Below are 14,251 nucleotides of genomic sequence, written 5' to 3'. Positions count from 1 at the left end.
CTTCAGTGTCACCCATTGAAAAAAGTGTATTTTTATTGCATAGAAAAAATACGCCTTTTCTCGATTTATTTCTCTGTATATATATCAAACTATTACTAACCGTGTGTTCCCTAACATAATCATTTACAACTTCTATGACAAAACTGCATGTACAAGACATGTACGAAGTTCGTTGGACTGAATTGTCTTGCCACCCAAAATGGCAAGATAAATAGGCGAAATTTTCGATGGTCTCAATTTCAGGTTCAGGTAGATTATTAACAGCGGTTTTGGGGGAATGTTCTATTGTGGAAGTGGTAAAAGAATATGTAGGAGCACACATGTTGTAATAGCGAGCGGCGCGAAGTGCCGTTCGCAATGCGAGCTCTAACGACAACGCCTGGGCGAAGAGAAAATTCGGACTTACACATTGATCCAAACGATTTTTTTTCCGCAATAACTTTTGGACCCACAATGCATCGCTTGTTTAAGCTACGTTCTCGCGAGAATAACAACAACAGTTAACAAAAAATAAACTCGCCTTGATTTAATGGATATATTGCAGATATATAGGATCTCCCATGATTTGTAGTTGAATATGATTTTTATCCAACGAGTTGTGTGTTTTTTTTTATCCCCGAGCCTTGGCGAGGGGATAAAAACACACAACGAGTTGGATAAAAGTCATATCCAACTACAAATCATGGGAGATTCTTTTTATCCCATGTTTAATACTTCACAACCAATGTTTTACACTGTTTTATATAGGACTCCACTTTATTTTACTTCATCGCGCTAACGCAAAAACCATTGTGACGTCACAACTGTGGATTATGAAAAAATTATCCAATGAGTCATATCTACGGGATAAAGGGGTAAACATGGGATAAAAATAGTAAATAAAACGTTCTTCATTAAAGTCAATTTCAGGCTTCGGATTGGTAATGCAACTTTTAAAAATACGACGTCATGTGACGTCAAAGTTTAGACGCACCAAATGTCACGTGCAGTTTGACGATCGAGCCCGATCTAAATTAAACCTGAATAAATAGCTGCGCTCGCCCTAACGGTCGCACCGTCAACATATTATTTTGGGATGGCAGCTATATATACGGAGAAATAAACAGAGCACTTTTTTGTGTGCAATAAATATACGCTTTTTTTCAATGGGTGGTACTGCAGCTCTCTGGTTGTCCATCACAATTTTTTTTTAGACCAGCGAGCTACAGATCTGCAGCTACCAAAACCGTTGTTAATAGCCGTCCTGGGCTTGAGACCATCGAAAATTTCGCCTCTTTATACTGCCATTTTGGGTGCAAGGACAATTCGGTCCAATGCGCTTCGTACATGAGTTGTACAAACAGTAGTTAAAAGAGTATGTTAGGAACACATGGTTAGTAATAGTTTGATATATTTACAATAGCTGTGTTTTTCTACTAAGCCAACTGTGAAATTGATTTGAAAACCATTTTTGTGTATACTCACGCGTAATAATATACATGGAGAAACTCGCGCTAAAGTGACGAAACAATGAGGCTACAGAGACGTTAATTAAAATATGACGATATACGGCAGCGAGAAATTCAAACATAGTATATTTTTGGTGCATTTAAACATGTAAAATGTAAATATAAGGAATGTTTTTTTAAGCTTAGTGTGAATTATTGGTGTATAAATCACATAGACTTGCACGTAGGCATATTTTTCATGAAGCGCTAGCGCGCTTCATGAAATATGCCTACGTGACAAGTCTGTGTGATTTACACACCAGTAACTCACACAAAACTTAAAAACATTCCTTAAATATACGGGGAAATAAATCGAGAAACGGCGCACTTTTTTTGTGCGCAATATACACCTTTTTTCAGTTGATGGCACTGTATCCCTCTGGTCATCCATCCCAATTTTTCAAACCTAATAAAGATGTTGTACTTCACTGTACGTCAACACAGTGAACTGATTGGGAAATTGATGCTTTAATAGAATACTAGTATTATAGTTGTTCTCGGGCAGCTTAAGTTATTAGCCGATGGAAACGCGATGGAACTGTGTATATCAGAAGACATGCTATGTAAACCATATTTATTTACATTTAAAGGTTAAATATGTCATTCAATTTTTTTCTTTAAAAGATATAACAAAAGGCAACAATGTTGATATGAATTGTTACATTGATTGACAAATATAACATCATGGCAAGTATGGGTAACAGATAAAGACTAACGATCACATAGTCTCCCTTCTCTACCAATTACATTGCAAAATAACATATATTGCATACCATTTTCCAATATTCCAAATTACTACACAAATTTGCGAATATCATTTTAAATATTGATCAAAGCAAATAAATGTGCATGAAACTGAAATGAAACATACCAGAGTTTGTTTTTATTTCTTGTTTACATGAAAAAGGCAAGCTTAATTTGGTCGGCTTAGCTCGTTGTGAATTGCACATTCAATGAGTCTTGGTAAGCAGTGATTATAAAAGCAACATATCAAAAATAATAAAATCTATGTTCTTTAACGGAACATGTATGAACTAATATGGAATGCAATGAAGCTAAAGGTTTTGTAGCATAATGGCACGTATGAACACTAATAGATTCTTTGTTTCCTCGAAAGAAGTATTGATATGACATCAAAAACTACATTAGGCACTTGAATTACTTTTCTAAGTACATACCTAATGACATATATAACAAGATTTTGTAAATATAGCACTACAAATATTTCAATATGTGTATTTACAAGTCAGATCTGTTTCCAGTTACTAGTGAACTTGTCTATTTACTATACCCTTGGTTCAACTATACATGCACAAGCTTTGTCATTCTGTCTGTCAATGAATAAATCTCATCTAAATAGTAAAACCATGCTTTAACCCTAGGGGTCCCTTTTTCCTAGGATTTCGAATATAATTGCACATTCACAAAAATGTGTAATTACCACATATACTATTACTTCTATTGCGCCTCAATTTTCGTTTAAAATTGCCATAAAGTCAGTTGATATGCCAAGAAACGATAAAGATTACGTCATAAACACCGTGTTTATAGACGGCAGCGGTCCAGGATCATTGTACGCCTGTGAAAGGTCATGGTCACTAGTTATCATTCCGTTTACCGCCATACTTATGATGTCATCGCCGAAGTCGTGATGCACTACAAATTAAAAAAAAAAGAACTTTTTTGTAAGTACATAAAATAGGCATCTTTCAGCTGTTATAATAAAGAAATAATGGAGGAATAAAATTCATTCTCAATTACTGGTATGAGATTAATCTGATAAGGACTATGATTTCAAAATAAAATGCGTGCACCATATTCTGTCAAATAAAACTTAAAACTACATAGTACTAAATACAGATCTGTAGACCACTGCAAAGTTTTGTCTAAATTTTTCTCAAGCCATTTTTTTAAGAAACAAAGCTTGCATTCAATGGCCATTCAAGATTACCTCCAGGGCGAGGTGGACTGTGACAACTTGCTGGACTCGTGTTGTAGGTGCCATCTTTTGGCCGGATCGGTTTGTCTAGAATGTTCAACGGATCATCCGGGTACCTCTGCTGAATCACCGACACGTGCTCTACATGTGGCGGCTTTGAGGGCGGATTATAACTACTGCTGAAGAAATCTTTAAAAAAAAAAGAGAGAGATATTAAAATTTGTCATATACACGTTGAAAGTTTTAGTAAATGACCACGCAAAAACAGTTATTACCGGATGAAAAATTTGTACATACGTGTATTTTTTTTTTTTAAATATGCAGGGATTACATATTTGTAATCATAATGAATAGTCAAAGAAAAAAAAAGAAAAATTCTATACCTGAGCCAGAGTAAGGAAGACCACTGAATGCTTGGTTACTGGGAACCACATTAAATGCACTGCTTCCTTGACAATACACAGATGGAGAGGCAAAGGTAGGTTGAGACAAACTAGTGTAATTCGGATTATAATAGTCTGTACTGCTGTACTGAGTTTCCGGATGATAACTGGATTCCAGATCATTTTTCACGTTAGAATAAGGTGAGTGATTCATAGAAGGGTGTGTTCGGAAGGCACTCGGGTAATGTGGTCCATAGCTCCCAAAACTGTATGGTGACCCCGCCTGATAATCTCCTTGTCCTTTGTGAAATATTAATATGGATCGATTGAACACATTTATAAGTATTTCATGTCATGGATAAGTTAACTTAACCCTACTCACGTAAATTTTGCTGATACTTAGAAGAATATGTTACCGTTGAAGATTACAAATTATTTGACCTTATCCTGTTAACAAAATTCTATTCAATCTAAGTTATTTCCAGTACAAGAAAAATTTAACCATTCGGTGAATATGTGATTACTTTTTTTATGGAAAATACCCTTTAATGTACAATCTAACAATACTTACCAATGTAACTAAATGGAGCTGGGGCCACTAAAGACGGCTGTGAGGATCCTGGGTAGCTTATTACACTGTTTCTAGGAATGGGGTTGAAAATGATTGGTGATGTTCGATTTGGCTGTGGGTTCCCTATAACACTCTGAAAATATTCATTTAGTCAAGTTTAAAAATTAGTAACAATAGCTGAGAGATTATGAATTTGAATGCATCTATTGTAACAATTTTTGAGTACATTGCGGTTAATTTGTCAACAATGCCAAAAAAAATACATGTATTTGTCGATGTGGCCAAAACATATTCTGTTTACTGTATGGATAGAATTGACTTATATTTGAAATAAGAGTTTGATATGATGATGAAATTACCTGTGCCATAACAGCCATATTGTTGATGTGACTGGACATGTTAAATGATGACTCTTTTTCGTGATTAAAGGTATTATGGACTATTGGTGACTGTTGTCCATAAAACTCACGCTTTACATTATTATTATTAAAATTCCTGGAATTCAATTCTCTCTTTGTGGCAAGAAAGCAGCTACTAGACTGTGACGAGAGAACTGGCCGAGTACCGCCATCATCTAGAGAGGAGAGAAAGATCATCGAGTCCATTATGTATACTGAAAGTCTTAATTATACCTTAATTATGACGTCATGTGGTCACCTCGTGTTAAATTTACCTGTTTTGATGTGTTTTTCTAACAAGGACTGGATTTCCGTTTCCTTCTCTACGTGTAATTGCGTCTCCACAGCGAGCAAGACATACTCGTCCAGAAGCATTCGGATCAAATGGAATGAACCTATCCAGATATATATTCAAGGCATGACTTTTTTTACATTTTAAAATATTTTTGTTGAAACATTTAAATAATATAGTTTTCAACCAAATATACAGTTACTGCAAACTCTGTAGAGCATAAAGTATCGTAAATGCTTCTTAAATGCACTTCCAAGGGTATTTTTTAATTCTCTGGAATGTTATATACTAGCAAAGGTCTATAAAAGTTTATTCAATGGCTATATTTCGTTTTACCGAAAGCTTTTGCGTTGTTCAGAGTTAAATTATGCATCACTCTTGCTCCAAAGAACGACCAGTTCAGTAGAAAAGCGGACGCCCTCTTCTTAAATGATCGACCATTTTGTTTACTGGGCTAGAAATAAACATTTTATATTTTTGTTTTATTACATTGCCTAATTGTGCAATAAACCATTGTATGTAAATAAATGTAAATAAAGTAAATATTTTGTTAACTTAGGGCTGCATTTGCATTAAACCAAGTTTTATTATTATGATACAGCCGGAATCTAAGTACTGAGAGTGATGGTAGTGATATTACAATGAGTTATAATGTTTTCAAAACTGTTTATCTGGAACGTCAATACTAACCTTTATGACTTTATTTTCAACCACACTATCTAACCATTCTGTGAACGCCTCCACTGTGGCTTGCTTCCGTAATATTTCTTTGAATTCTCTTAAAACTGAAAGCCAAAAGTATTCAAAACATACTTATTAAAATCTTCAAAAGATAAAATGTTAAATAAAAGCAATACAAGTGTAATCTATATAAAATGTATACACATTTGTACTTTTTTTAAAAATGTCAAATGACAATACTGTTAAAGGGTATTAATACGGTTCATTATAACATGAACACTTAACTGAATAGATAAAAAAAAGTGAATGGACTTGGAGAAAAACTTACATTCTGCATTGAGTTCCAAATCGGATTCTCCACCATCATTGGTATTGTGAAGCGCATGCGTACCTATACTATTCAGATCAATGCTATCCACGTCAGCTATCATCTGATTGACCATTTGTGCGTCGTACAGCACAGGTCGAGCCGTCTGCAAAACAAATTCAATACTGGCCGGTGAGTACAATTAATGTTTGTATAAAGGTAACGTACCAGGTATTAATAATAGTTTATATATCACATTTTTCTCCAAATTTACCTGGGCAAGATGAAGAAATGAAGTCTGTCTCTTCATGGATTGTGCGAATCTCCTCGCCACCGGAAGTTTACTCTGTGAGAGGGCATCCGGGAGATTTTCCAAAGAAGTAGATACCCAGTTTTCCCAGTGTTTGGAGAAATTGCGTATATCACACAATAACCTGTGGTGAACATTAATGCGTATATCACACAATAATCAATGGTGGACACACAATAACCTGCAGGAATATTCGTTTATTTCTTCAGCTACATGTATCTATAACAGACTGGTTTTTCTTGTCTTAATAATTATGAAAATAATTTTCAATTCTTACGTTTCCGGCATTTCTTGCATTGTTGCAGGAATGAGGACCTCTGTCAATACCTGTCAAACAACAATATATATATATATATGACTGTACTATACATATGACCTTCACTGTAATGTATTTTCAAAGTTTATTATAGTAAACATAGGAAAGATTACATCTTCCACTTTTTTTATTTGAACCAGCATGTACATTAGAGAGGTGTACAGGAGAACAGCCAAAATGAATGCTATACCTTGTACAAAATACTGTCACAAACACATATGATATCCACGATCACTTCATTTTCTACCAAAGGTAGCAGGTGCTCGGGAAGCCCTTGCCAGAAGTGTAATAAGAAGTTTTGAATCTGGAAAAGAAAATGCAACGGATGAACCTTATTGAAAACAAGTATATGGATTCTTGAAATTTCCACAACAGTAAAAAAAAAACCTCAGTCATCGACTTTCCAGGAAAGTCGCAAGTTACTGAAATCATTCGATTCCATCAGCCTTCGACCCATTCTTAAAATCAGATTCAATCTAGTTTGGGAATTTCTGTATCGTTTTCTCTATTGCGTTACGTCCCATTTGCATGATATTTTCAATTCAGATCGATTTTATATCTTTAGATTATGGTTTGCTCTGTATTTTTTAACAAAGATTTTTTTCATTTCTTCTTCTTACAAAAAGGCTTGAAACAGCGATAAAAGTGATAAATGATAGCGTCACAGGTCAATAAAATGTCTGTAATCCAAGGGATTTCGGTGGGATTCGGTTATATCGAATTTCCATGGCTTATATTTTCAAACTTGCCAATAATGCGTTTTAGATGTGATTGGCAAAAGAATATTTAAGCTTATTATCATATTTGATCTTTGTTTTATGAAAATTTACAACTCCTTTATCAATTTCAGTCGGCATTTTTCAATACAAAAATGATCCTAACTTTGAAAGGTTAGGGAATCTGTAATCGGACATAAACACCTCTGTAATCACGGATCATTTTGTGAGCCGAAACAGGCCATTTTTGTTGAGGAAATTCATATTGACTGGGCTTACATGAAGTAAATGCAAATACCTCTACCTCATATTAACCGCCAAAAGCAAATATATTTTCAAACCAAGGGCTGCCAAAAAACTCACTCGATTGCCCATTGCACACATATGAATTATCAGTGTGCGTCTTCTTAGTTCGTTTTACAGAGTCAAGAAAGAGAAGCACTTAGATTTACTTTTCGAACATATTAACCAAGAGAGGAGATGGATGTCCATTCATTTATTTTTTCCCCCCGATTTTTAAAATGTCACCCACAGATTCCATGGATGGGCAACAATATCGTACAGGTGTTCAGGGTACACATATTAGTCGATATATAATTGTGTTTGTCAAAAATGGCTTTGCAAAACCCAATATATCAGACCCATTAATAATTCTGAGTTATGGAATGTTAGACATGTTTTTATTTTCTATAAGCTATTGTTTAATTTAATTCACCAAATAACTTCAGCGAATCAATGACTCATGTATATAACACTTTAGACTGTGCTTCACAGGTGTAGCTCACAATGAGCTGGATTTACTAAAACCCTAAACCTGCCCGGGGAGGCTGTAAAACTCCGGCTTATAATGTTGGGATTAAGGCTTGACAATCACTTCATTCAGAATATCTGGACTTCCTTTGATAAAGTTATCCTTGAAGAAGGGAATTAAGCGCTCTGTCGAAAGTCTTGATTTATCTATTGGAGTTTTCGATGTTTATGCGAGCTTCCCTGACTTGAAACGTGTACTCGCAATAATAGTTTTCAAACAATTACTTGAAGGAATTCTTGTGTTTTCTACAAAATAAATAAATATCAGAAGTTAACCAAGGACATAAACCGGAATTCTTAACACTAAAGGTTCCTGGGAAAAATGCGAAGTTAGTGCACTGAACATTTCTGTAATTCTTAGTAGAACATTTCAATGGATATGGTTCATAAAGCCGTAAAATTTGAAATACGTGATCCATATAATTTGAATGTATTTATTTGAATGAAATGTATTTTGATTAGCATCATTAACAACTCCTCAGCAAGCTTTTTGTTTCTTCCCTAAGAGTCTTAACCAGGGACATATAATCGTAAGACTGTTCCTGAACTTGGATTTGAATAATTGGAATAAGAAAGTGAAGTGACGGAAAGTCTTCCTTTTTCAATCATTTTTTAATGTGGGTCAGGATACCAACTTTGTTGTATTAAGATACCTCTGGCTGAACTAATGAAATTTTTCACTGATAAAAACTGCCTACAGATTATTGTTTAATTGTGCCGCTATCGAGTAAAGCCTGCAAAAATCATGTTTGAATTTCTCGATGTTGTACCGACGTTATCAATAGTTCTTTATTGATCTAGAGTTAATTCTGATAACGTCGTCACGTGATCTGTTGTATTTATTATCTGTGGCTAGCACAAAATTTAATTTACCGAACATTTAATCAAATTTTCGATATGAGAAAGGAAAAAAAGGAAATTTCTGTGAACAGCAATATTTGACAAAGAGAGGTCTTTTTATTAATTAGTGTTCTTATCAAGAGCATTGCTGTTGTACCATCTGTGGCTTGAGGTTGGGAGAAGGCAACTCTGCAGTATCAATGTGATAAACAGTTGCAAAATACAGGTTATCATACAACTTTCTAAACATTATCACTTCGTGACCTTAAGCTAGGAGTGTCTTCAGAGCATATATACAACATATATACAACAATTACAAAAAGAAGCAGACATTTTGTCACATTATGGTTATGCAGTTAGATACTCTGCTATAAAATAACAAGTTCCCTGCCAAACAAATATGGACACTTCCAAACAGGAGCTTGTATCAGCTGAATGTTTTTCAGTAATCAAAATGATTTTCCCTTTCAGGAATTCCTTTGGGTTTAAGACTTCAGAAGATATTCTTGTATTAAAATCCATTTGTATAATTGTGTTTGCTAGAATTAATCCCGCATAATAGGTAGTTGATACCTTGAAAGTGTAATTCATTCAGAGAGCTTAAGGCTGGCGATAGCCCCGTAATACCTACATCAAAGCTGCCGTCAGCTGAGACTCAGGCCGCTTGCATTTAGAGAATCATGCTGGACCCATAAGCGATAACAAACGATTCCTAATGTTCCTCTGTTTTACCAAACACGCTGCTTTTAAGGATAGATCATCTCAGATCAAAGCAGAAAATATGATTGTAATAAAGGTTTTGTCGTTCTAAGGCGTGAGATTTTTATAGTCGAAGTTTCATAAGTAGATATATTTTGTAATAATAAAAGACAACATACCTCTTCAAAGTTGGCGTTGATTGCTGTATCAAGGATACACTGGCAATGAGTCTTATACATCATTACAAATGTCTCTACCTACAAACCAAAGACGATTTAATTATTTTTTTAGGTTTTCAATATGTTTCAATAGTGCATATTACACATTCATCCATAATGCTTAAATTAAAAGTTTATATTAAGTATCTAGGCATTGCGTGATGCTATGGTTATGTCAAATGACAAATAAAAATTAAATATATTTAGGCTAACCTATGTTAAGACTTGGAAAGGTTATAGTTTAGGGTGATGTCATATTAATTAATAGTGGTGACCGTATACTAGTAGTTAGTTTGAACAGCTACATAAGATAGTGATCACGACTAAGTTCAACAAATTTTGACCTAAGAGACAAACAAGACATACAGAAGGAGTACCCCAAAAAAGTTTTAAATATTATCTTGCACTGAAGTATTTCATTGTGTTTCAGTGAAAAATAAACATGTCGGTCCTGCTGTGCGGAATGACATTTTCACCGCAGTAAACTCCAGCCGAGTTGATAAATTTCTAAATGATACATTTTTCCTTTTATAGCTCGTTCAACGGGCTACCCTTGAACAAATAGACTGTTGTTTACTCAGGACTGAATTCTCTGAGTAGCAAAGTTAGAGAAGAATAGGATAGGATTTGGTATCAATTAATAACAGAAACCTCAGAGCACAGTTTATCAGAGATTCAATAAACAGTTCAAGAAAAGTAATAAAATATATCACACTGAATAGCTCTCACAACGTTTACGTGCATAAATTTTCGTGGCATACAAAATTAACTTGACATAATAGTTCGCCGCAAGAGTAATTAATATTTATGCTGGAAATTGCACAACAATGGTTCTGGGTTTATATGCAGTAAATTAATGCCTGAGAGCCCCTGCATGCAAAAGAATTGAATTTTCGAGAGAACTGCACACATAAACATGTCAGATTACAATATATAAGTAAGAAATATACATTTTTTCAACACGATTCATTGACAACACGTGTTTACACTTCACCTTAATACTTTTGAACTGTTTAAATGTGCACCTTAAAACAGTATTTTACAATAAATGTGTAAACACCACCGGCAACTAACATTATTTATGTTTCTAAAATGTAGATCATTTCTAATGCCTCTTTTGAACTCTCTCTCAAAAAAAGTTACATTTAATTAATGTTAAAAGTTAAATTTAATCATATTTCAAAGCCTATTTATTTTCATTTTATACTCCTTAGTAACATATTTATGTATATTTATAACAGGCAATGTAAGGTCGTTACATTTGTTGATTTAGGTATGGGAAATCCAAAAATATATATAATACAGTTAACTCAAATTGGGTGATTAATACAGACGTATCAAGTAATATTTTATTTTACTTTATTATCGTGTTGTAAATTTTGCATTTAAAATATTTATTACCTCCACCTAGTAAATTAGAAATTTACAACATGATACTCATTCCATTGTCTGACTAAAACATTAATATCAATATTTTACAGCCTATTTACACTGTTTTATTAATAGTTGGATACACAGTCTATTTACACTATAGACACTATTCTGCTTTATTAAAACATGGATATCAAATCATATTCAAGTCTAAGTACTTATATAGCAAATTAAAGTAATCTTTTTACAATGTTTAATTGACATGTAGATACCAAATTATATTTTACAGCCTATTTCCCTTATTTGATTAATACAGAAATTACAAATAATATTTTACATTGATTAACATAAGGATTTCAAATAATTTCCACAATCTTTCTACACTATAATATTAATATGGACATCAGATAATATTTTACAGTTTATTTATATTGTTTGATTTAAATAATATCTCATAATATAATGATATTATTCCAATGTTTATGTTTTTTATTTGACATATTATATGTTAGTGATATTTTTTAGCTAATGGTATTCTAAATAAAAATATCTCATCTGTCACACAAATCTGATTAATCAATACATGTATCACCAGTTTCTTAACAAGGATATCTTATATATATTTTACAGTCTACAGTGGGCACTTACGTAATTTTCGTTTGACGTGAATGTTTATAAATATTTACATCCCATATATATCATTTACTCTTTATACATGGATATCAAAAGTATTTTTTTCTAATCTAATTATGTCTTTTAAATCATATAGTGTTATATTTAAATTATATACATGGATATTAACTACGATTGACAGCGTGATGACAAATGTTTGATTTTTCACACGATATTTAATACTGTATTTTAAATACTATGTCATAACAAGATTAAAATTTTACACAGACATATAAAATGAAACTACAATTTACATTTAATAGTTAATACGATTCATATTAATTATGAACAAGGTATTTAAAAGAAAATTTCATTGTCAAAACGTTTGCTACAGTCTTTGAATGCTGGAATCCTTAGCAGTAACTGGAGTTATACATTTCCCATAACTGAAGGAATACGTCAAGTAATTATATGAAATTTATAACTTTGTATGAAAAAGAAGATATAATTAAAATTCCTTGTGTATAAGGTACCCATTACTATTATTGGTTTGAAATATAGGAAAGCAGTGTATGTAGGGATTATTTTACTTTTCATTGTGTAAGGAAAGGGGTAAAATGAGATTCTGAGCATGGAATGCTGGCACTCGGCACACCTCGGCCGATTCGTACCACATCTAACCTCCGAGGTTCGAAAAAGGTGATGGAATCAGCCGAGGTTTGCCGAATGGGAATGCTGGGAGTAAGGTACCAGATTACACTAACCTTATCTTTGAGTATGGAGATGGGTAATATGAAATACTGAGCATTGGGGAATGCTGCGAGTAGATTACCAGTTAACGCTGACCTTTTCTCTGGGTATGGAGAGGGGTAGTATGAGATATTGAGCATTGGAGAATTCTGGAATTGGGTTACCAGTTTACACTTACCTTTTCTCTGGGTATGGAGAGGGGTAATATGAGATACTGAGCATTGGGGAATTCTGGGAGTAGAGTACCAGTCTTTGAACTGAGTGAATATTTTCTTGTAAATCCACCCTAAATCAAAAATAATACATTCATTAAATTTAAATGTATTTATTTCAGTGTCTAATCAATGCATAAATAAGAAGATTTGCTCAAGTAAAGCAAATAAACACACGTGTAAATTACCAAGGAAAAACAGTGCTAATCGACGTATCAAACATACAATAAAATTTTCAAGACAAAAATCTCGTTGTTACCAAATACTTATTTCAATGTAAGAAATAAATGCATAAAAACTAGAGATCAGAATAATAAAATTTATGGAAGGAAAAGCACTACTTGCTCTCAGAGTGACCTGTTATAAAAGGTTACAGAAAAACCAAAAATCGTCGAAAAATGGGAAAAAAAATACATGTTACTTTTTCTTTTTGTGGATCTTGTAACTGAGATTAGAAGTAATGGCGACTACGTGACGGCCATGTTAAAATTTCTGGTGTACCGATTGTTCCCAAATATTTTAAGCATACTCTCTTTCGAAGACGACAATTGCATCATAAATAAGGTTTTTATTTGATTTTCAATGGGATTGTGTAATCTATTTGACGGTCCAGAATTAGTATTACTCCACTTTTTACCACATCTAATGGCCATAGACCCCCTGCTTTGGAGACTAGTCAAGCATATTGTCATGACAATCAATTATTGTTTTATAACAGAAAACACTATTTGTTCACTTTCTACTATTGTTGAATCTTATTCTAAATGTATGCTAAATAATCAATTAAAATCAATAAGAAAATATGTATAAACAACTATTTTCTAGTACTTCTCTATAAACTGTACTTGTAGTATATGCATATAAGAATTTATTCTTGATAAAGCTATCAGCTCTTCAAAATTTTATTAAAGTATTAAGATTACCAAACAAAATATCAAAAGTTATTGTTTTCTAGCGCCTTGGTATCAGAAAGAATAAATACCCTAAACATTATTAAAAATGAAGTCCCAAAATGTAAATTAAAAGCTTTGTAATAATTCCAAAATAGTCTTTAAAACTCGCTATCGAGAACTCCTACTGGCATATTTATTAACAGGACTTAAATCTGCAACAACGATTGTTAAAATCCGCAAGGGTCTTAAATTGTCAGACCAAGTTAATAAGTGATGTAGAGAGAGGTGTTTTCCGACGCCTAACATTTTCCTCCCTAGTCTGGTCCCATCCTCTGAAACGAGGAAACATGAGCTGTATGTGTCTGTTTGAGCAAAGCTACAATTAGGCAATGTTTGACGGGGGATTCATTTCAAAGACATTCCGGGGTTGATGGCGACGAGCCGAT

General features: G+C 33.4%; 1 protein-coding gene across 1 annotated transcript in view; it reads right to left on the bottom strand.

The window, feature by feature from the left end:
• Positions 1–2,129: 2,129 nt before the first annotated feature.
• LOC133191193 (DNA-binding protein RFX6-like) overlaps positions 2,130–14,251 on the bottom strand; it is a 33,894-nt gene continuing 21,772 nt past the window's right edge. Inside the window, exons 7-20 of the mRNA XM_061326924.1 lie at positions 12,879–12,986; positions 9,929–10,006; positions 6,875–6,988; positions 6,646–6,695; positions 6,333–6,492; positions 6,080–6,224; positions 5,761–5,855; positions 5,407–5,524; positions 5,054–5,173; positions 4,740–4,954; positions 4,381–4,513; positions 3,810–4,109; positions 3,439–3,615; positions 2,130–3,143 (exon numbers count right to left, since the gene is read on the bottom strand). Coding sequence (XP_061182908.1) covers positions 3,013–3,143; positions 3,439–3,615; positions 3,810–4,109; positions 4,381–4,513; positions 4,740–4,954; positions 5,054–5,173; positions 5,407–5,524; positions 5,761–5,855; positions 6,080–6,224; positions 6,333–6,492; positions 6,646–6,695; positions 6,875–6,988; positions 9,929–10,006; positions 12,879–12,986 — 1,944 coding nt within the window. The 3' untranslated portion in view covers positions 2,130–3,012. The remainder of the gene's footprint in view (positions 3,144–3,438; positions 3,616–3,809; positions 4,110–4,380; positions 4,514–4,739; positions 4,955–5,053; positions 5,174–5,406; positions 5,525–5,760; positions 5,856–6,079; positions 6,225–6,332; positions 6,493–6,645; positions 6,696–6,874; positions 6,989–9,928; positions 10,007–12,878; positions 12,987–14,251) is intronic.

Source organism: Saccostrea echinata, unplaced genomic scaffold, assembly GCF_033153115.1.
Source record: "Saccostrea echinata isolate AGI-Se365-2 ecotype Australia unplaced genomic scaffold, CSIRO_AGI_Sech_v1 ptg000023l, whole genome shotgun sequence".
NCBI lineage: Eukaryota > Metazoa > Mollusca > Bivalvia > Ostreida > Ostreidae > Saccostrea > Saccostrea echinata.
This window is presented reverse-complemented; position numbering and strand designations above follow the sequence as displayed.